At 49.7% G+C, this 23,748-nt stretch overlaps 1 protein-coding gene across 3 annotated transcripts in view; it reads right to left on the bottom strand.

Moving 5' to 3' along the window:
• Positions 1 to 23,748, bottom strand: part of PMEPA1 (prostate transmembrane protein, androgen induced 1) — a 48,411-nt gene that overhangs the window by 2,865 nt on the left and 21,798 nt on the right. For all 3 annotated transcript variants that reach the window (XM_075108522.1, XM_075108520.1, XM_075108521.1), the window contains one exon: positions 5,224 to 5,378. In XM_075108522.1, coding sequence (XP_074964623.1) covers positions 5,224 to 5,378 — 155 coding nt within the window. The remainder of the gene's footprint in view (positions 1 to 5,223; positions 5,379 to 23,748) is intronic.

Raw genomic sequence — 23,748 nt, 5'->3', positions numbered from 1 at the left:
GCCAAGGGTGTTTTTTTTCCCCCTTTCTCCCCTTAAGTGTCCCATCCAGAGGCCGTTCTTGGGCCCAGCCTACGCAGCAGGGCTCTCCCGATGAGCAAACCACAAGCTTTCCTGCTATGAAAATACCTGTTTCTACAAGAACCGCGGGGGCGGTCCGGGCAGCCCCGGTGAAAGCCTCTCAAAAGCTGCAGTGGTACCGCTGCACCATGGACACCTTCGCTGATAAAGTCAGAAGGCATTTCGTCCATCTGATGCTCCCTAGTCCTCACCCAGCTGTGACGCACATCTGGCCTCAGACCACGCTGCAAGGGAAAAGGTTACCGCACGCCTTTGCACCAGTGCCGCGTTAAAATCTCCAAAGAAGCTGCCCATTATATCCCTCCACCTCCTCCTCTCTTCTTCTATTTTATTTTCCCCAACTTTGGAATATATTTTCTCTTGTGGCATCGCACGTGGTATCAGATATGGAGAGAATCCCATCAGGTTCCTGTTTTTGAAGCTCAGCTCTGCACATAAACCTCAAGGCAGTCCTGTTGCCAGTGCAAGGAAAACAGTGATTTATATGGAAATGAGATGGCCCAGATTCTTCCCAATTCTCGGTGCTTTTTTAGGGAGCATCTCCTTGGAGCAGAGGTTAAGTGCGGAAATACAGGTACCCTCCCTGGCTGCAGCTAATGCATGCGCTGGGTGAGCTGTGTGCTGCATAGCCCTTCCCGAGCAATGCAAGGCCGTGTTTTATACAGACCTTGAGACTTCAATATGCAACTGTTTACACAGGCATCAGCTGTTTAGTCTGGTCCATTTTACATGTATTTCTTTCCTGCAGAGATAGTCTGCAGTCAGCTTCCCCCAGCAGCCAAAAGACCCAAAGGAACTGCATCTGTCACAGACCAAATCCTCGCCTCTGACCCCCGCTGCTCAGCTACGGCGCTGACGCCAAGGCACACGGAGAGGGTTTCCAGTGCTGCCAGCCCTTCACCTCATCCTGAAGGACACCAAAGCCACGGGCAGGAGTGGGAAGCACTCCGAAAATTGTGTTTACTTTGCCATGCCCCCGTGGCAGACTTCCTGAGCAGCAAGTACCCCGCTGCCTTCTGCTAGATGTTTTATATTTAACTTGGCAGTGGGCAGTGCCATGGCAATATCCCATCTGCTTCCCCCTTTCCCGGGAGCGATGTCAGTCAGCTCCCACGAGGGCGGCTGCAGCCCGGTGCTTCCCGGCGTGCGGAGCATCGCCGCAACTCAGCATCCCCACGCTCAGCTGGGGCTTCCCGCTGCGGCGGGCGATGGGGAGGGCATATACACACCCCTACCTGAGCTGCTCCACCCAAAACATACCCTACCCCTAAGTATCCACTCACCCAAAGCCTGCACCCAGTATCCCAGGTGTTCATAAGAAAAGCTCTGGCTCACGCATCAACGCATCTGTTTGTACAGATGAGGTCCAGGACCGACGCTCAGGGCAACACACGTATGCAAGAAGAGCAAACCAGTAGAAACACCATTCAGATGTGATCTCCAGAGAAATAAGGAGCAGACAGGAGACCTATTTTCCGTAGGAGCTGGATCCCTGCAGCTGTTATTAACCACTTCTCCTGGGACTCCAGGGCTTGACCCAGACATGCTTACATGCCTACAGCTGACCGAACACAAGCACGCTCACCACTTGCCAACACCGACCCTCTGCCTCACACACTACTGGGAAGCCCAGCTGGGTAAGGGCTCACCTCTCCTAAAAACTCAATAGCGGGATTAAAATTGCTGGGAATCTGTAGTCAGAGGAGGGCAAAGCCTCAGAGACAGACAACATACAGCCCAAAGCCTTCGCGCTTTGGGATGGCTACACAGTCCCCACCAAGCCAAGCAAAACTGCGCTGCCCTGTGAGGGAGCATCACTGCTGTAAATCCTCGTCCTCGGGGCTCTCCTTGCTCACTTCTGATTTTCACCATATTTAGGACTTGAATTCATCTCAACAATGTCCGAGCCTAGAAAGGTATGGCGTTCTGAAACGAAAGCTGAGATTCTGCTGGCTGATGAGCAACACGGCTGCGAAAGGCTCCGCAGGAATTCCAGGACTCACTGCAGAACCTAAAATTACTTTTAAATTTCTTTTTGGAGATCAACCTTCAACTTCTACAGATCTGCTTGGTTACTAACGTCAGAGAAGTTTCTCTGTAAAGCTGCATGGTGCAATCAAGTCTCTGAGCTTTCAGGACTTACATTTTCCATTTTGGGGGACAAAGGTATGACTGGAAATTGCATTTAAACCACTTGTTCTTGGGGGAGAGGGATATCACTGTTCCAAAGGTGCAGGGACAGCGCCATTCTTATTGCAAAAAAGTTTTTGGTAGCATTTCCTAAATATTCTTAGTTCTGGAAAAATAAAGGTACTCGTTATAAGGAGACACAGTTTAAGTACAGCGAGACCAGCGATGGAGAAACACATGATGTAACACAAGAATTCCTTGCTAGCAAGAACCGCATTAAAAAAAAAAAACAAAAAACAAACCTTTAGGGAAATTAATTTCTCCTTCAGTTGTAATTTTTGAGCTACAACAACAATAAGGACAACTCTGGCAGACCTAACACCATCCTGACCGTGGGATGAACTACTTTAATATTTCAAGAGATGAAAAGCGTGCATGCAGCTCCGGTGCCCGTCTGTCACGACAGGAAAATGAAGTTTGGGATTTAAAAAGCCCAACACCAGTTCAGCACAAGTTTAATGGATTACAGAAACCAGTATCCAGTTCAGCGTAGCCTCTGCCTGCCAGCCTTCGGCGCTCGTTCAGACTGGAGCCGTTTTCTACAAAAAGACATGCTGTGCTGAATCCGAATGGAGCCACCTTTGAGGTCTTTATTATGATTGATGCCTTTGTAATGAGCTTCCCGCTTCGCGCACGAGGGGCTCCTCTGTCCCGTCTGGAGGGCGCTCGGGCCGCCGGGAGGCTTGGCTGCCACTCCATAAACGCTGCTCTCGCAGCACGGCCGTGGGCAGGGAGAGGGGGAGAATTATAAAGCAGGGGGAGAAAAACAAGCCAAACCCAAACCCGGTACATTTGCATTTCTCTCCTTAGCTCTGAGAAAGATTTTGAAGACTCTGCACCCTCACTGAGGTCTAGCGGAGGCAAACCTTTGCCGAAAAGCCATTTAATCGCTGATGTGCCTGAAGGCTGAATAAATAACGGAGCTGTTTTGGTGTGGGGACTGGGCCAAAAGATGTCTCGAAGTTTTGGCCTGGTGAAATTTAAAAGAAGAAAAAAAAATTAAATAAGAAAAAAAAGAAAAAAGGGGAAAAAGCATTTATCTGAGACAGTCAAAAGTTTTTGATTCAACCTGGATTTTTTTTTTTCCAGTCTCCATGTGATTTTTCCCTTCTCTTCCCATGTTAGCGTTCTCTCTTCTTTTTAAAGAAAAAATATAGGCCACTTAAGGAAACAGAAATTAGTATAATAAAATAAAAAAGGCTTGATCTGATATTTGCTTTGAAAGTGTAAAATGAAACATTTTGATACTTTTCAAGTAAAACATTCTGGACATGACAAAACAGTAAAAAAAAAACAACCTGAAAATGGGAAAACAACCTTTCCACTCTTTTTAATAATTCATGTGCTCAGATGCCCACATTCTGCTGCTGCTGGGAGCGAGTGCACGGGAGCGACTGCACAGGAGTGTAACCCTGGGAGGAGCCGATACACGTGCGGGGGGTTGAGCTCTGATCCCCAGAGCAGGCAGGTGCCTGAGCGCTCACCACCCTCGCACCGGCTGGTTTAACGTGGGATCACGCGCTCCCAGCACTTTGACCTTGTTGCACAGCATCGATAAAGGACCACGTGCCCTCCAGAGACGTGCTCCACGGCCCGCGAAACGAAGGGTGGCTTAACCGAGCTTGGGTTTTGCACAGCTCTCCTTCCCAAGGGGCGACTTCCTCGCTTCGGCACAGAGCGTCCCCTAAGGGACCTTCGTCTGCTGTGTGTAACGTGTGACAAGAAGAGCAGCCACGGAGCAGAGGGACAGCCTGCGCCCTGGGCGTCCGCTGGCTGGGCAGCCTGCAGCAGCACGTACTGAAGGCTTATTTAACAAAAGATGCTAGATATCTCTCAAAAAAAGGAAAAGAAAAGAAAAAAAATAGAAAAAAAAAAAAAAGAAAAAAGAGAACAACCCCAGTATTTGCTCATCTTCCTGCAGTGAGTATGGATTTGATACAAGAGAGCACCGCCGCACATGGACCACCACAAGGCAGCACCGGTGTGCTCAGCCAGCCCTGGAAGCCTGCAGAGAAGACGCAAAGCAGGGGCTTTGAGGAAGCCCTATCGTTTAAAGAGCTTTAAGATGCTTCAGGGTCAATGTTAAAAAAAAAACAAGTATCAAACAAGATATCCCTGCACTGAAGACAGAGCCACGTAGCACACGCTCACCCTCCGAGAAAATGTGATGTCTTTTCTCTGTAGGTTTTTGTAAGTCTCTGAGCTGCTTCATTTGAGGGAACTGCATAAACCAACATCTGCCTTGAGGCTGGACAGGCTCCCCCCCGAGTACCCGTCAGAGGTACAATTAACACTTTTCTCCTCGGGCTTTTATGAAGCAGGGGGCCTGGGTTACACACGGAACCTCTTGAGCATCCCCTTGGAGGGAATATTCTGCTTGTCTGGCTGACAAGTGCTCTCTGACCCCTCCACTACAGTAACAGCAGCACTGCTGGTGAAAACTGGAGAATGTCTTTCAGGATTTCCCATTCTCTTCAAGGCAGGCGATAGGTTTTTATACAGCTATTTCAGACTCTCCAACTGGAGCCGCCGAAGGACTCGATAGTTTGGGGCTGTTAAAAGCAAGGCACACGCACCCCCAACCAGCTGAGGGTACGTGGTGGTTTCAGAAACGGGATACACCAAGAACAGCCTTGTACAGTTACTATACAGAAGTGAAGCCTGAATTGAAAAGCTCAGGTCAAAGGCAGAGGCTGCAGCTGTCCATATATTACAACATAGAGCACCCTAAAGAGCCAGGGGCATCCCTAAAATGGCCCCAACCCCCCCACGTAACAGAGAGACAGAGGATGATGCCAAGACCCAAGCCGGAGGGTGCCTCTTCATGCAGTGCCAAGCAGCACATGGGCAAACACGACCCAGACGAAGGCCTTTGGCTCTAATGTTTCCCCAGCGCCACATCATTTGGCAAACGGCGCAGGACGACGTGGGCTGGAAGAGCAAGGTGTGACTTACTGATGAGAGGTTCTCGTCTCTCCGCCTCCCCTGGCTGTGCCGGCTGATGAAGGATCGCGCAGAGAGTTTGTAGTGGTTCAGCAGACACGTGATCACCACCACCATCACCATCATCACCACCACGATTATGATTATCTGTACAAACTCCAACTCCGCTGCAAGAGAGACAGACAGACTTTAAGCCACCAGAAAAAGCAGCGTGTAACTGAAACATTCTCAAACCATCATAATTCATGCTAATGAAACAATTTAGCTAAATATGAGCTAAATGTCTGCAATTCTCTTTCCATGATCACCACGCTCCTTCCTCCAGGGAGGACCGGACCGAAGCCCTCCCCAAGCAGACCCTCGCACCAGGCACACGTCCCCTCTGCACAGGGGTCCGACAGTGGCACGGGGAGCCCACTGCATGGCACAGTGCAGCGGGCACCGGTGCTGGCAGCCCCCCCCTCCCCAACGCTGGCCCGTCCATCGCATGGCGCGGGCGAGGAGACCTCCTGCTTTTATGTGAGATGCCAGATGGGCGCGATGCAGCTGCCCGTGGGGGCCGCATCCCAGAGCTCCAGACATCCCTAGGCTCAGGGCTCAGCCAGCTGATAGTGGCAGCTTGACTGGCTTGAACTGGCATACAGGAAAACTGCCAAAAATCATCCAAACAAACAAGAACAAGCAAACAACAGACTATCCGGTTAACTCTGGAGACACTTGGCAGGAGGCAGTAAAAAGCTGCTCCTAAAATTTCCTAAGGAAATAATTCCTCACACCTCTCTGAGGCTAAGGAAAATTGAGTACTGGAGGCAAAGGTAGCGCTGGGGTCATTATTTCCATGCATTTGGCACCCAGAGAGCAGGAGCCATCCCCAAACTGAGTCGCTTCCCCTCAAGCCCCCTCATGTCAGCAGCACCCAGGGCTCGCCGTGTCCAGGACCGGGCAGCAGCAACTCCAACGCTCATCGTAAAGGAGTTCTGGGGATTTAAACTTTGTTTGCTTCTCAGTTGGGACAGCTATGAAATCCAGTTTTGGAAAGCTGTGCCCTAAGCTATCATGGATGCTGCCATCTGTGTTTTATCTATACAGACACACAGAAGTATATATCTGTAGATACACAGGAAGACCCATCATGCCTCGGAGGGCAGCATCACACGCCTCGTACCAGCTGGGGTGGCTTCTGCTGAGTCAGGCAAATTTAATTTTATTTTTTTTTTCACGGAAAGTTTTCTTCTGGCAGGTGGCATTTAAGTGCCAGTAAAAGCAAATAAATGTCAAAAAAACAGTCCAGGTGGTGAGCGCTGCCAGTTACCTTGGAGCTCGTTCTGCTAAACAGCAGCTATTTCCACCCATTGCCCAAAATGCTTAACCAGCTCTGCCCACCACCTTCAAAGAGCCTTATGCCTTGAAAGCAGGAGCCTTATCTGTCACTTAAAGTTAGATGTGTGCGTGACTTGGATCCCATATACTTAGAGTACCCTAAAACACAGCTGCCTCTACACTGGAAGATTGCACGTGGGGCGGGAAGAGAGGGATTAAAAGCCAAACATTGTAAAGGAGTTTTGCCTTAAAAACACCTTTTAGCTAAAGGCATCGTCTAAAAAGACGAGCTCTGCGTCTTTCACAGCAACCCCAGCAAGGTGCCTGAATGCTACTGTGAGGAGAAAAGCCTGGAAAAAAAAGCATGTTCCCAACAGTTTTTGATCCAGCCCCAAAGCAGCGGTGCAGCTCGCCCGTGGGAATGACAGGTGACCGGACCCGAGAGCTCCCGGGGCTGCCCTGTGCTGAAACAGGAGCTCATTTCTTCTAAACACAAATCAGACTAACCAGACACACAAACACCAAAACTTAAAGGGTTGGGAAAAGAGAATAGTGCAAAACCATTAAATAGGGACAACGCCTCTTCCCATGCCACCCCCCTGCGTAGCAGTGTCCCTACGCAGCCCGAAGGCATGTCCTAGTGCCACCTGCACCCAGAAGCACCGACAGCATCCCCGCTGACCTCCAGCACCCAACTGGTGGGGCGAAGCCCCGGCACCCCAGCCAGGCACAGGAGGCCCCTTGGGTGCTCCCCGGGCCACCCACAAAGGGCCAGACCCCGGGGGGGACTGACCCAGAGCCCCTCTGCATCACCTACATGTGGCTGGACAGCAGCCACTACCTTGGGTGCAGAGCCCGCTTTTTGAAGAATTCATTGCAGAAAAGAAGGAAAAAAAAAAAACCAAAACCAGAAACAAACAAATAAAGCAACAAAAAACAAACCCACCCCCTCCCCCCAGGTTTTAGGAAGATGAGTCAATTTAGCCTCAAAATGCAGCATGCGCTTTGGCCAGAGCAAGAAAACACAAGAAAAACATAAAAATGAGGCCAGTGATGGAAAACTTCCTTTTCTGTTAAAAGAGGTTACATTTCTGAAGAAAAACAAGACCAAGGTAGTTGTAAAGGAAAGCTCCTTTCCTAGGACCAGAGGTCCCTCAAATAAATCAAACCTTGCTAAATTGGTGCCTGCTAAACAGGTGAAGTTTTGGCCATCAGGAAGTGCTGCCCTAATTCCTTCTGAGGACAGAACACACGAGACGTGCCATTTACAAACAACCCAAGCCAAGCTTCCTGCACACACGTACAGACACATAGTGAGCAGGGCTTGAAGCAGAAGGGTGGGTATTCCATCAGGATCTGGGACAACACACCGGCATCTCATCCATCCCCATCCAGCCCTGAATGCTCTTTATTCTGGCTCTGGGACTCCTGTAATTGGGGTATTACGAAACAGTTGTCAAGAAGCGCAATAGTAAGGCACAGTGTGATTACCAGGATGAAGGGGATGCTGCTTTCTGGTGGGGACTCTCCTCCTGCCCCTTCTCTCCCTCCCATATTCTCCTGGAGCTGATCATCTGGACAGGCTGGAACCCCTCAGGGACCACAAGGCGAGGCCGGGAGGCACAGGCAGCCTTTGGCCAGGCATCATGCCTCGCTCTTCAAAGTCTAAATTGGGTTATTTCAATGTGGAATCTAGTCTAACGCTATGGCAATCACACTGGTGTTATCAATAGAAGAGCAATTTTAATATCTCCCTTTGTGGGAGGAGGGAGAACAATTAAGCTGCAAATTAACATTCTGTAAATGGGTTTGGTGGAACGTGTCTGAACAATAAAACCCGATCAGCTCCTCCCATTTTTGGACTTTGGCCTTTCCATGCCAACAGCCTTGCTCTTCGCCGATCTCCTTCGTTAGCATGGGGAAGCAAACAGCTCAATCACTGCAGCAAAGCACATCTACCCTTGTCCCGCACCACAGACGACCACTCGAATGTTTAAGTATTTTATATGAGAGGTGTATCATGTCTTCTTTGGTGGGGCTGTTAAAATTAAAACTTCTTCCCAATGCTGTCTGTACTCATGAGGAGGCCAACCCCACCAGGAGCTCAGGGAAGAGCAGAGGACACACAGTGCCCTGAGTTTTGCTCTACCCCAAGCCCAGCCCTCGAGGAGCAGCACGGCCTCGCAGTGCCTTGGAGCACACGCATCAGGTATGCAGAGATAAGCTTTGCCCAACTCACGTTGCCCAATCTGGCCTTTGGAAAAAAATAAAATAAAAATCAAACCAAACCAAAAGAAGTCCCACACACTCAATTTGTGCTTTTCAAGTTTCGAGAGACTCATACCCACTGCAGGCACCAAAGTTTCTGCCAACTCTCCCTCTGTTATAACTTGTCTTCATGGGCTTTATTTGCAGAAGCAGGAAAATAACCCAACACGCTGGTAAGCGGGATATACTTGGTAAGATTTTATCCAAGCAGCTCAGTCAATCTAATGAAGAAAGATCATTAAAAACCCAAACTTTGAGTTAATACGTTATTATACAAGTGCAATTCAGCTGCTATGCTAATAAAAAGCCTTTCGGGAATGAAAAACAAGCCAAACTGCAAAGCACATAATTTATAATTCTACTGGTATTCTTAAAAAACACACACGCAACAAAACAAGAAAAAAATATACTCAACACATTTTGTATTTGGCTTCCTAATCATTGTCACTTTTCAATTAGAAAAGACCTCATTCCATTTCTGCCTGTAATTTTCCCCAAGGGAAGCGTTATAAATGCACTAGGCTTTACAAGATGGGCATATTCAGCCTCCAAATGCAAAGTAAGGTCACACTAATTTAATTTTGCATAATTTTTATTCCAGAATGTGTTTCAAACTAACAGGTTCAGACATCACATTTAAGTGACACAACCTGCTTTTCTGTATTTTCTGTCTAGACGCGGCAGCTCTGGGAGTCGGTCAGCACGCATGCAACTGTTTTGCAACTAAGCTTTTTTCCCCCAGATTCTCACAATCCCAAAACTGGATATTCGTGATCAAGCGTCACGTCCCATTCTTCAAGTTCGTTACTCGCTTGCCACTTTAAACCACATGTGGCCTTGAATGAGGGTTTCACAGTAGATTACAGCGTTACGTTAATGAATGATAGGGGCGTCCGCTGCTTCCCAAAGCCTGCGGACACCACAACGCACAGGCTGCAGCCGCTCTCCTGCTCAGAGGGCTTTCCAGAGGAAGGCAGCATGTGCCCTTGCTGCCTATGCCGGCCTGCTGCCTGGCCACCAAGACGATAAGGCTCTAAAATATCTGAAATTTATGAAAATGGCAGTAGGTTGCGGCGTGGAGGCACCTCACTGGCACGGCTGCCGGGGCGCCTGGCCCCGCTCCTCCCACCACAGACCACGCTCACGGCTCGACAGAAGCGGCTGCAGAAAGGTGCATCTCAGAACTTCCTCGAGTGACGATGAAAAAAATACTTGGCACCCACAGGTTTAAGTTTCATTAGTATTTTTGCAAGGAGGGAGAGCTATTTGAGTCAGTGGTGATGGTGGGAGCACTGAGCCTCTGCACAGACACGGTGCACAACGGCCGCAGGGGAGGTGAGGCTATGATATACTTCAAATGTGTTTACTTTTTACAGCTATACTATGGTTTCTAAAATGCTTACTATAAAGTTTATTAACGTTCTTCCTTCCACACAGAGTATCGCTGCTGAAGACAAATGCTCCAAAGCACTGGCAAGTATAAAGAGAAGGAGAAAAAAAAAAAAATATATATATATACACACCCCCCTATGTTTTGCTGCAATAATTACGGGTGCTCCGGCTATCATTTACAAGTGGACAGAACAGCTTCAGACAGCATCTCAGCCACGGCGACCTTTGCTTTCAGCTGCGTATAATACACATCTGCAGGTCAAAACAATTCTCTAAGCTTGAATTATGATTTCTATATATATTGGAATTGCGTATCATTTGAGAAGTGATGAGAAGTGAAATTGCTCGGGAGATAATGGCTAAACTGAACAAATGTAGCTGCACTAGCCACGGCTCCTAAGAAAATTTTTTCTAAAAAAGAAAAAAACCCCAAAACCACTGGTCATCATAAATGCTGTGGTGCACCATGCTAAAACCCAAGTCTGCTTTGCAGAGACAAAATTAAAGCAAGCAGAGAATCCCCTGCAGAATACTTTGCTTTTCTGATGTTCACTTTCGCTTCCTCTGGGTATTTTTATCACTAAAACCCCCTTAGTTCTGACTTGAAACAGATTGCTGGGAGAGTTCACGCATGATGAGTCCGATCACAAACTTGCACAGACTATCAAAAATATGCTCTTAAGGGCGTGGAGAAAAAAAACTCCTGCTGCCGATTTCATCTTCTGATTGACATCAGCCCGATGTGAGGCAACCCAAGGCTCTGCTTTGAGCCAGGACAAGATACCTCCCCGAGCAAGCCTCGCTGTTGAAAGTTAATGAAGCATCAGTTATTTTTCACCCAGGACGGACGGGATGTGCACCTCAGCTGCTGGATGCTCATGTGGCGGTTCCTCGGCATCAGAGCCCCATTGTCACTTGTTTCATCACCATTCTTCAGGAAAATACATCTAAAAGCGTGTTTTGAGGTAGCTCCACGTGCGTGGCACAGAGGAGAGCTGGTAACAGAGGCAGGCAAAGCCTTCATCGGGCTTTGGGAGTGGTGTGGACAGCCCCACTGCTGTGGGGAAACTTCCGACACCGCCCCAACACCCGCAACAGCACAGGTCACAGAAAAGGCAAAAACAGTGGGTTTAAAACGAAAGCTTATCTCCATCTAGAAACTGATGTGAATTTGAGTAGTAGAAAAATCCAGAAGGAAGTGAGTAAGAGTCAAGGAGACTAAGAAGGGGCCAAGAACGATGCCGATTTTGCTATTTCAAAAGTTTCAGAGAACTGCAGAAATAATATTTCCCCTGAATCACCACCGTGCCATCGCTGCCCACACGGGTGCTCGCTCCCAGCAGCCGGGCTCCTCGCTGGGCAGGAGGGGTTTGCCCTGGCCTCGGGTTTTAGCCCACCGCAGCGCAAGGACTGCCTTGTTAAAGACCCTCCGCAAACACCTGCAATCCAAGATAAGACTCCCTGTCTATGCTGGGACATTACCCTACAACCCACCTGTATGGAAATCTCTGGACTGGCCATTTTCTACCACACATAGGGACTATTTTTAATTACATGTCACTTATTTTCCCAGAGAAACATCCTGTGAGCGCCTAATGCGAGAGCCAAGGAACCCCACTGTGTACTGTGCCTTCACCTCTGGTCTTCACTGTCTCTGACACACTTAAACCAACTTTTACACCACAGCTGAATGGGATAGTTTTGTACAGACATTCCTCCCGCTGCCTAACAAGTCTCAATAAAACGGGCAGAAAGAGATTGAGACTTTTCTAACTTGCCTGTTGAAGTACAGATCAATGTAATTAGGTCTTGTACAAACCTCAGCAGCACCTCTCGAGCCTCCAGAAGACACAGGCTAAGGAGAACTGTCTCCTGCCCCTGCAGCACCCCTGACCGCCCCGGCAGGGCCCGCAGGTGCCCACGCAGGGTTTGAAAGCAAGGCTTTGCACACAGCAGTATGTGCGCCGCAGCCTCCCTCCTCCTCCCGCGGCAGAGCCTTAGCCTACGGATGAAGTCAATGCAAAGATATATGAGGCAGGCAGCAGGGAATGATGTAATTAAGGTCCCTGGGAAGCCAAAGAGGGTGAGCAGCTGGAGCAAAGCTTGGCATGGGTGATACACCACTGGCAGCGAGGGACAGACCATGGCAAGGCGGAGGAGCGCTCGCTCTGACCCTGGGCACCTCCATCAGCTGCCAAGTGGCAAGCTGAGGCTCCCAGCCTGTCCTCTGCAGAGGGACAAAGCCTTCCCCAGGTCACTCAGCCCAGGAACGAGACCCAGCTCTCAATCAGCTTTGCTGAGGACCCCAGTCCCTCCTGGGATACAGGAGCAGCTTGGCTCCAGTGTGGGCATGGAGCTGAAGAGCCCACCAGCAGCAGGACGCAATTACTGGGCACGAGCCTATCGACATGAGCCGGGAACCCACAGCACAGGGCACCTGAGCCCTCTGCCAGCGACCAGCCCTTGGGCCAGCACGTGCAGGATACCTGACAGCACTGTGCAGCGAGCGAGGAGACGCTTACAGAGAGGCTGTGGCAGAGCTGAGACCAGGATGCCCCGGAGCCCTTGCTCCAACTGTGAAGCAGCACTTTCCGCTCCTCACCCCGCACAGCTGCTTCGCAGAGCGCCTGTGGTTATTTATGGAGCCTGGTTCACGCTGGCGACTCAGCGCTGTGATTCAACACATCCCAGCCATGAGCCCGCAAGGATGTGGAGCCGGGCACTCCATGGGGACCGTCCCAGGGCAGCGCCCAGCGAGCAGCACTGACCTCCGGCACAGCCACCCGAGACCAGGGACAGTCAGGTCGTGTCTGGTCCTGAAGCTTATGAAATCCATAAATGAATTGCTGCCTACCATCAGCTAAATATGGTGGCACTATAATGTCACACCGAATGTCCCGACTTCTTCCATAATCCCTGGGGATTCAGGGCAAGTTCAACTGACTGCAATGCTCTCTCCTCTACGCGCCTCCCCCTCACACCCCAGAAAGGAAGATCTCTACACACACACAGTTTTTCCAGACATGGCTAAATTAACTGGATGAATTAATGAAAAGTGTTCACAAATCTGCAGCGAGCACTTTCATCCCTGATTTTCCATTAACACCTCCGATATCCAGGGAGCTGCCGTGGCTGCGTGACTCAGAGCAAGACGCAGCAGAGATGTGCACAGCCCTGACTGCAGCTCCCTCTCTCCCAATTTTCTCATCTTTTCATCCACCCCCACCCTTGGGCATCTTCTGTTTGAGCAGGTTCCTGGTAGCCCTTGATGGCAGCACTCGAGTTACATAAAAAAAGCATGTAAAAGACATAAATAAGGGTACAGCTACTTTTTGACTGAGCACGTCCAGATGAGGCTATTCCAGAGCAATCAGGAAGGTGGTGAGGAGAAATGGAAGTCCAAACGGGACTAGCAGTGGCAATAATTTGAAGCTTGGAGCTGAAGAGCATCCATGCATCCTTCCTCCCTGTCCATGATTCCCCAAATTCTGCATTTACAAGCTTTGTGGGATGCCATGCAGGAATATTCAAGGATTTCAGCCAAGACTGGTTTCAGGCCAGTAACCTTAAAGACTTCTGAACAAGCCTGTACAGCTCCTTGAAGACCAAATGGAAACCAAGTCTTGGAACAGGGCAGAACAAGGTCCTCCTTTTCCAGCGCCAGTGTCTGTCAGCACCCAAAACCTGGGCTGCTTCATTAGCATCCTGTAGCAAGCATCTTCCCAGCCACTGGTCCAGAGGTCCCTGCCTCTCCCCTCCCCACCCACGGGCTTTGACAGGCACAGGAAGAAAGACATGACCTGGCATTTGCTCCAACGGACCTGGGCCACCATCTTTGCACGAAACTTATTGCCAATGGGTAGGAAAAGACACTGCCCTAAACTAGAAGCGATGTGTCTGAAAGTCAGATGTTCTCAGCACCCGCATCTCCAGCTGAAGGCAGTGACAAGGGCAGGGGCTTGGGCATCAGCAGGGTGTGGAGGAGGAGAGACACCCTTATCCATTCTGTCAGCTACTTGACAGCCCAACCCGCTCCCCTTCCCAGTCTCTGCTGGTATTTCGAAGCACCACAGCTTCAGTGCTGCCCAGAGGCACCATCAAGAACAAGGAGATGCACAAGGACAGTCCTTGACACGAACAGCTGAGAGCCTGCTGCTACCCTGCATGCCCCAATAATTAGGGCACAAAAGAGGTCCTAATCGCTTTTGGAAAGTGAAAGCTGAGGACACCCTGTACCGTCTTGCCTTGCACATGCCAACACGCTGCCTGTTGCGAGCGGAGAACCAGAAAGGTCAGGAGCTGACGTTACTGAACTGGCCTGCAGCAGGCCTGGACCAAAAGACGGGCCCACAGAGCTGGCCCAAGGTCTGCCTGGTCCCCAAGCACACCCACCTGGGCTCAGTTTAGAGCAGGTTTTATGCCTGTCCCAAGAGCTTGCATTTGCGCCTGCCGGCTACGAGTGTACTTTCAAAGAGCAGGGGATAGACGTTATACCACAATTTGGGCACACTTTGGACCAGCATGTGGCTCTCTGGAAGGACCGGAGGGTCAAACTCAGCAGAATCGAGTCCAGCCAAAGTGTGGTTGTTATGCCAGACACTCATCAAAGCCTCTGTAAAAGGATGTGGGTTAAGCAATGCAGCCAAAGACTGGACCTCATGTTTTCTACTCAAGGCTAAAGAATGTGAATTTGAGAAGCACCATCTGAATCTAGTCACCCTTCAGAGCTACGATTTTAGGAGGGGATAAACTCACACCTCCTCAGCGAGCAGCTGTGGGGGCTTGGACTCTGCAGCACCCCACAGGGGAGGCAGCAGGGCCAGCACTGCGACTGCGTCCGACAGTCCTCACCCTCCCCTCCTCATACATAGGACATGGAGGAAAATACCCTGGCACAGCAGCAACACAACCCAGTGCGGGCAGCTCTGCCCTGGCCCTGCCTGGAAAGGGGACATATGCCCATTATGCTAAACATTACATTTGACCTGCTCTAATTTAAGCAAGAACCAAAACAGCTCCAGGCAACAGCTGGAATCCAAAGGCTGCCAGAGAGGGTGCAGCACCGAACACCGCCCCTGGTTTCCAGAGGCCATTTCACCCAACAGATGCTGAGCTCCACTTGTTAAAGAGACCAATGTTCTCCCTCTTAGGGACCATGGATGGGGAAGAAAATATGAAAGAGCAGAGAACTTCAGATGGGAGATTACTCACCCTCCGTCGCTCACCTGTTAGGTCATCTTAGAAACAATCAGACCAGGCAAAGTCATTACTGCAATATTTGTGTATTAGCATTTATCTGCAACGCGTATCTTCTAAATAATACCCCCATAAAACCACATACGAAGGGCCCATCAGATTGTCAACAATTGTATTTGTTTACAAGGCAGCACAGGAAGTACTGGAGAAAAAGAATATGATCTTGATATTGCCCCTGCTGGCACTGATAGCTGCATCTCGAGGCTGGAGCTGCAGCAGCTACACCAAGGCATCAAAAGAGGGCAGGATCAGGCCCGTGACAACAGGCAGGGCGGCTGGGAAGAGCCCGCTGGATTTGGTCCTGCTTCATGCATCATCAGTACAGTTAACAGCTAAATTGCATTTCCAGATTCAGCATGGCTGGTTCTGATGTAGCAAGCAGAAATAATGCCATGTGAGCTCTGATGGCAGGCTGCAAATGGGGCAGGAGGGCAGAGAGTAAGTGGGATTCGGAAAAGGAGCCAGTTTGAGAAAAAAAACATTGCTGGAAAATGGGCGATGGGGCCCCAAGAAGTCATGTTCACAGTGTCAATCCTCAGGCCATAACTCTTGTGTTTAACATCGTTTTCTTCATTTGTCACCCTGGGTAATCAAGCATCACTTCCTCTGAGTCACTGGCAAACGATGGCCTCATCCTGCACCACCATCCCCTTTTTTTGTGTGTTTTAAGGGAAATGACCCCATTTCATGCTTATAGCCATAGAATTATCAGACTGGTCAGGCCTCAGAATATTTTTTAGCCTTTAAAACACAGTAACTGTCCCGATCACACTGCTGTGCCTGTTTTTCAGGTGACCTTCCCAAGCTAGCACGGCCACAGCAGCAGCTGCAGGGAGCGAGAGCTGCATTGAAAGGCCAGAAAGGCAGGACTGGCACGGCAGCACTCAGCTCTTACACGGAAAGTGCAAACACAAGAGCTGGGCTCAGCAGCGCCTTCAGCTGGGACATCTCCTCGCTCCGAGCAGGGACCTGCCAACTGGAGACTTGTTTAGAGAAACTCCTAAAGACATTAACCAGCTCCCTCAGAGCAATGAGAACAAGGTTCTTTGGGACACTTGGAGTCTCTAAAGTCTTGCATACACCAACCCCTCCCCTCCTCCTTGGTGCCCATTTCCCTCGCCCTCCCCTTTTCCAGGGTTTTATGCACAGTAAGCCTGATTCCAGTCTACTGAGACAACTGCAAGGAGTACATTGCTTTTGAAGATACTCCCAAGGGTAAGGATGGCTAAACTGGATTAGAAGAATAAAGTAATTCTGATTTTGCACTTAAAAGATAGGTAAATTTGCTTGCTCACTAGAAAACGTTGAGAAAGGCTCATGGCCTCCCACTAAGCTGAGAACAACCAGAACATCTCCTGCTCCCTGAGAGGTGGCATGATGGCATCAGGCTGGGACGACGTCTGGGGCAGGGGCGAGGGCAGCGTGTCACCTCACCCCTTTGAGCACAAGCATCCAGAGAGGGATGCAGGAACAAGGGTTTACAGTCTGCAATCATAAATAGCACAAACCAGAAAAATATCTGCCAAAGAACAAGTGAAAAAACACAGTACACAACATCCGGACCAAACCCTGCCAGCTGACCCTGAAAGACCGAAGAGGTTTTGTTTGTCAGGGGTATCTCTACAGCTAGTAAAAATAAGCACATTAATAAGTAAGTATTTTTGTATACCCTGGAAACACTCCTAATCAATATGTGGCTTGCTTCTGCAGAGGGTTTTTTTCCCTTCCACCCAGCAGAAACTCATGACAAAGGAAAGCGCATCTCATTTATGAACTTAGCTATAAATACTTTTGCTAACTGCCATTTAGGAATTTCATTTCCTGCTTGAGCAAGTCCTGTTGAAAGAGGCAATTACCAAATTTGTTTCTAGTTATAGAAATAGATGTTTGTTGCTGCCCACATCTGTTTCGACAGACAAATTGCCAGTCGCGGACGCTCCGAGGAGAGCAAGTGCTCCATCCAGGGAGGGCTTTGCCACCTCTCCAGAAAGCTAACAACAATTACAGGGACTGGATTTCCAATTCCAACTTCGTTTGAGCCCTGTCTCCCGCTGCAACGGAGCTGCTTCACGCCGACGGCACCTGCAGCTTCAGTCAACCGCAGCCGCCTGCACCGCATCACCCGACCGCTGCCGGCAGCGCCGTAGCCCGCTTCCTCCTCCTGCTGCTGCCGAGGCACTACGGAATATGCGTTTCATTAGTCACCAGGCCCATCAAAATGAGGCAACTTTCATTCTGCAGGTCACGAGGATCCAGTACGTTGCATTTGCTGTGCGCACAGAAAGGAAGGCGACAGCAAAGCGTTCTCCGTGCCTGCAAAGCAGTGAGATGGCACAGGCTTTCCTGCTCCGTATGGACCACCCTGCTGCAGAACCGCCAGCAGCGATGGTGCACGGCACGGAGATGGAGGCTTTTGGCTGTCATCAGCAGGGACCACAGCCTCTCCTGCCCAAATGCTGTATATACCAGGTTTTACCGGGTCTCCCTCCCTGGTGTCCTCCCTCTCCGCATCCCTCCACCCTGGCTGCCCTCTAGAAAGTTTCCATTTCCACTTACTCCTGGGGAAAACCATTCATCGGCCGATTCCCAGCATGCTCAACCGTGGCCCTGCCAGAGCCAGCCGGGGCTCAGGTGCCCCAGTGCCAGCACCCAACCCCCGCACATCCTGCGGGACCAGCGCTCACGCAGGGGCACCCCGAGAGGGGCACGGGGACAAGCAGCAATGCCTGTGCCTCCCTGCCACAAGCACAACACCCATCGCTCGCACCCTGCGCCTGGCTCAGGGATGCAGCAGAGGTGCAGAGAAGCCATGAAACACCATGAGCTGTGCCCAGGGAACATCTGCTCCTCTGGCACTTCTCCTGTGTGAAGCAGCAGCTCATGCGAGCCAGCACAGCCCTGAGGAGCCCACCGGCACTCGGGAGCAGTGCTGGGGACCCTGCCGTGCCCCTGTCCCAAGGCCGGGTCACTGCAGCCTCCCCAGGGGCTCCGGGACACGCGCCTCCGGGCAGCAGTGCTGCACGGGCTGCCCCGACGAGCGGCTCGCAGACGGGTGTTGAAACACAGATTGAGCAAGTTGGCCAAAGCCACACAGGTCATGACATGGCTGTAACTGCGACCGGATTTCCTCAGCCCTGTCCAGGCCATTCGGCAGGACACCTCTCCCTCCTCTGCCTCTTCTTAAGCGCCCTTATCGTCTGTATCAGTTTGCAGCTTTTGCTTACAAAAGGAATGACCTTTCACAAGGTAAGTCGCTCCTATGGAACAAGGACAATCTTAAGTTACAGATATAATTATGCATTGCAGAAAAAAATTATGCAAAACACATGCAAATACTCAGACACGCACACTGTGCTTGGTCACTGCAATATTCATTTTCAGTTCTTGAACTGGTCTGAACACCACCAGATGGGAGCGAATGCACGTGCATTTCACAGAGATGTGAAAAAAATTTGTATTTATATATACACACATACACACACCAGAGTGAACGGGGGAGGTGAGTTAAAATGTGCCGAATCTGATAAAATTAAAGATAATAAATTTACTTCCACCTCAGCTCTAGCAACAGCCTAAGAATGGTTTTAACTCCTACAGCAGATATGCTGGAAGGTCCATATTTTCTTCTGGCATTGTGTGTTTGAGTTTTTAAGCACGCACAAAAAGAGAAGCTGTTCTCCCGTGTAAAACCCAGCAGCGCTTGCTCAGCGGAGACAGTTTTCGGAGCCACAAGCGGGGCTGGGTTCCCATGCCCTCCCCTCGCCCGGCCGTGGCGGGACGAGCCGCCCCATCCCAGTTCCCATCCCCTGGCACATCTGCATCCCTCCTGCCCGCCCCATTGTCCCCAGCACCCCCATCCCGTCCCCACGCAGCCCCCAGACGACAGATTGATGACACAGGGCAGCGGTGAAGAGCCGACCCGCAAGGTCAGCCCCGACAATAGGTTTTGGGGGCGGTTGGAGGGAAGAGGCCATGGGGGCGAGGAGCCCCCCGGCTCACCCATCGCTTCCACAGAGGTGGTTTCTAGCCCGTCTTTTCAAGCCGCCTCCGCAGCACCCACCACCTGCCCGTGGGGACGAGGATGCTCGGCGGCGGGTGGGTACCCCGGCCCCCGGGAGGAGGGCGGCAGCTGCGCTCGCACCGGGCGGAGGGCGCCTTCGGGAGGACGGGGAAGGGGGGAAGAGCACAGAGGAGAGGATTATCCATGGACACAGCTTGTCCCCTTTTCACTGCATTTAACAATAAAGCAGTAGCTATAGCAACGGGGTTAATTAATGCATCTGATTTGCATAACTAAAACTCTGAACCCATTCAAACCTTGCTGATATTTTCATTCTTAAACCTGGCCTGCAAGGCTGTGCTCTTATGGCAAGGGGAACCCAAACAAACAGAGCCATATGCATCTACTGCGATACTTGCAGAGATGCAGGTACACCCAGGGCATCGCGCAGCGCCAAACGGCGCACAAAGCCATCCCTCGGCTGCAGCTTCTGCAGCCTGACCTGCCCGTGGGGCTCCAAGAGCCATTTGCTCCACATACCTTTATTCCCCCAGAAAGCATTAGCATTTGCAAATAAGCATGGGGGGAAAATAATAGAAAAATGGGGGCTGAAGTGTCCTTCAAAAAATAAGATGGGGGAAAAAAGTGATTTTCAGAGATGGAGGGAGTAAAGCACATTCCAAGACAGAGGGGCTAAGGAGATAGGCAATGTAAAGGTTTCAGACTATCGTATAACCAGAGGGGGAAATGTCTTCTCACCACAAACATGCATCTGCATGATGTCTAGACAGTCATAAAAAGGGCAATTAAAGTACTGCAGGCTGCACTAAGCTAATGTCTCCTCTCCCAGTCTAAACAGTTGAAACATACTGTACTAACTTCGAAGAAAAAAATATAGGATAGAAAAAGAAAGACAAGTTTGTAAGGAAAAATGTTTTGAAATTCAGTTTTAAATAAGCCAGTAAATTAATTCAACCTTGTCAAATCTTTGCCTTATAACATATCAAATATTCTGCCTGCGTCCTGTCTAGACTGCGATAACAAAGGGCATTTAAAGCCCTGCAAGATGCGCTGACAGAGTAGCCATTTAAAGATGCAGTATTGCTTTCTCCATCTAAAACGATTTGTCAGATAGAGTTAAAATGAAAATGATAAGTAATCACTCTGGTTCACAACCATTTCAAAAGAAAAAAACCACAAAAACCCCACAGCTCATAGATATAAATCCCACTAAAATCATTCCAATGTATCATTCCAGTGAGATTTGTCTGGCCTTTTTTTTTTTTTAATGATAGTTGCCTTTTTTTTTTTGTTAATCTGAGATGTCACTAGCTCTCTGCAGCACATGCATTTCTGAATAGGAGTGTATTAAGTTTGAAAAAGCCAGCTTGACATATTAATTGATTTATTGATATAAAATGATGACTCGCAGAGAGACTCTTATAACTCCAAGGGTTAACACTGAAGAAGAATTTTTAATTATTTATTTACTTAAAAGCAAAAGAATAAACTATCTCACATGAGAGAAACTGGCCAGTCTCCATTGCTGATAGAGTTCAGCCTGGGCAGTCACCATCCTCAGACACAAAAGTTAAAGCAAACTACGTGGGTGTGCACAGCATGGTTTTTTTTTTTTTAACTGAGAAAGGACAGTTTTCTGGAAAAAGCAAAACCAGATATAATCCTGTCTAACACAAGAAACATTCTCCTCCCTTCCTGAGCTTTATCACCTGTTGGAGAGCCAAAATCTCAAAAGACCAACCCAAAAACAAACAAAAAAACCCAACCAAACCAAACCATAAGCAAAAGAGCTGATCTGGCTTAACAGGACAGCTAACGCTGCCCACGATGGGGCGAGTGTCCCACCTACAGCTACCCCACAGGCAGCCACTTTTACCAAAGCACAGGCCTGGCTTTTAAAGACAGTTTTGTTGTGACCAGATGCCCCTGGCGAGGGAGGCAGACCAGGGTGTGCCCAGTCCCGGGTCCAGCCGCACCACACAGGCACTTCTATGGGGGGTCGTTACCCCTGGAAGCTCAAAACCAGGTTGACTGCAGGCCCTCTCTGCTCCTCACCCTATAGCATCCCACCACCACCTCGTTTGCACCTCCCTCTGCCTCCCCACCCTTCTTTCTTAATTATTATTTTAATAAGACTATTTCCAACTTCACTGTTCATTCTGCAATAGCCCAAGGGCTACAACTGTTCATTAGACAGAATTTCTGCTTTAATTGCACTGACACAGATGTGTAAGTTATCTGGAAGAAATTACTAAAATGAGCAGTAAAGAATGGGGCTGGATGCTTTTCTTCCCTTACGGAGAGTTTAATTTAACATTATTTCCCCCCGCACCCCATACAAGCAGCATCATTCGGTACACTGCGGGTTTGCAGAGGAATTAGCCCCAGATTGTCCCCGCTGCCACAGTGCACAAAGAGCAGGTTTGCACCCAGGGGCTGCAGACGCGGTGCTGGAGGGGCCCGACACCGCCCAACCCACCGGGCTCTGCAGCGCAGCCCCTCCATGGATGCAGGGAGCAAAGCTCCGCAGCCACCCTGCGCTCCCGGGAGAGCAACGGGTGGCTGATGCCCTGCCGCCGGCAGGATGGCCGATGTGCCCCCCGTGTGCCCCAGGCAGCGCAAGTCGGTGACATTCACCCAAGAGTGGAAGCATCCCAGACCACCAACAAAGCTTTAAGGAAGAAGTTGAAGCCTTGACCTGACCATAAGTTGCAGGTTTTGCCGTAAGGGTAAAACAAGGTCCCGATGAATGCTCGGCTGCCGTCACAGCTTCCAGCATCTCCAGAATCACGACCCCTCGCTAAGAAGTGGAAGCACCAAACCCCAGCGCGGGGCGGGGAGGCAATGCCACCACTGCCCAACAGCTCGTGCCCATCCCCACGGCGGTACCGCTGGTGCTGGGACTGGGGTGGGAAACAGGCTCCCTCGGTCCCCCCTCACCCGCTGCAAAGAGGTAAATCACCAGACGCAGAAAAATGGCATCGCTTCTGCTCAACAGCATCCAGGCTTCGAACCCGCCACGGTTGTGCAGCTGTCAAATCAGCCATGGAGTTTACATGAACTTCCTCTGCAATTCATGTTGGCAAGAGCCAGACACATAATAGCCTTGGATTCACAGAGAAAGGGCTGCCAGTGTTATTACTATTTAAAACCTCTATCTGAGCTTCATACACTCATTCTTCACACATAATACACATGCACATACACACAGAATGCAAGCAGTGAGCCAGATCCAAAAGCATTTCACTTCACCAAGAGCACTGCCTAATAGCAATTTCAGGTTTTGGCTCACTGTTATTATTTAATAGATTTTAATTCAATAATAAAAAGTATGAACCTGCCAATTTTTTGTTATGTCTTCTTGCCAGGAAGGAAAAAAAAAAAAAAAAAAAAAAAAAAAAAGAGAAGAGAGGAAGAACCCATGCAGGAAACTTGCTACCAGCTTACTTTTCCAACCACTCCCCACCCTTTACCTCCCGCCCCCCAGGCAAGGGGCTGCTCCCCTGGGCAGCAGCACAAAGGCACCCCCCAGGCCAGGGAAAGGCTGAAGCTGTGGGGGGACTCAGGGTGGGCTGGGGTGGGGGGGAACAAACAGGTGCACATCAAGGGCTCAAGTCCCATCTCTGAATATGTGTCTAAAAGCCATTAAAAATGTCTCCTTCAGCAAAACTCATCTTTGATTTAAAGGGAGGAAAAAAAAAATTTCAAAAATGCTTCATGCCAAGAAAGTCTGCATTAAAGGAAAAAAACCTTTCCTTTGTTGCTAGGGGACTTATTTGCTTTGTATCTGCTGAAAACCTCTAAAATTCCACCATTGTATTTTAACAAAACCCTGAGACTGAAGCACCTCGTGTGCTAAAAATCAAGAGACAGAGCACATCAGTTCTATCCTTCATTTCTAAGTACTTTGCTCAGGCCTGACTTCGTTTTGTATCTTGGTCCTCGATGCTTTTTGGCAGTTTGCTCCAGACTTACTGGCAAGGGCTAAAAGGTTTCTATTTAGCTGGTGTCAGCTGAGCATCTGTGCCTGCAAGAACTGGAGTGGGGGTGATCCCGACTGCATTTCAAAAGCACATTTCTTTTTGGGAGCTGCCACAATAATTTTAAATCTAAGTGTGTTTGGGAAGCAGGGTGACTCCCTCCGGAGGGGTCCCCACTGCAGTCCCCAGTGGAGCGCCTGATTCTGGGGAAGGATTCCTGATCAGCGGAGGGAAAAGGAGCTGGGAACGCTCCCTAACCTGTGACCCTGAAAACAAAAGGCAGAGAAAGCGTCTAGACCT

The sequence above is a fragment of the Phalacrocorax aristotelis genome, chromosome 13, assembly GCF_949628215.1.
Source record: "Phalacrocorax aristotelis chromosome 13, bGulAri2.1, whole genome shotgun sequence".
In the NCBI taxonomy this organism is placed as follows: Eukaryota; Metazoa; Chordata; class Aves; order Suliformes; family Phalacrocoracidae; genus Phalacrocorax; species Phalacrocorax aristotelis.
This window is presented reverse-complemented; position numbering and strand designations above follow the sequence as displayed.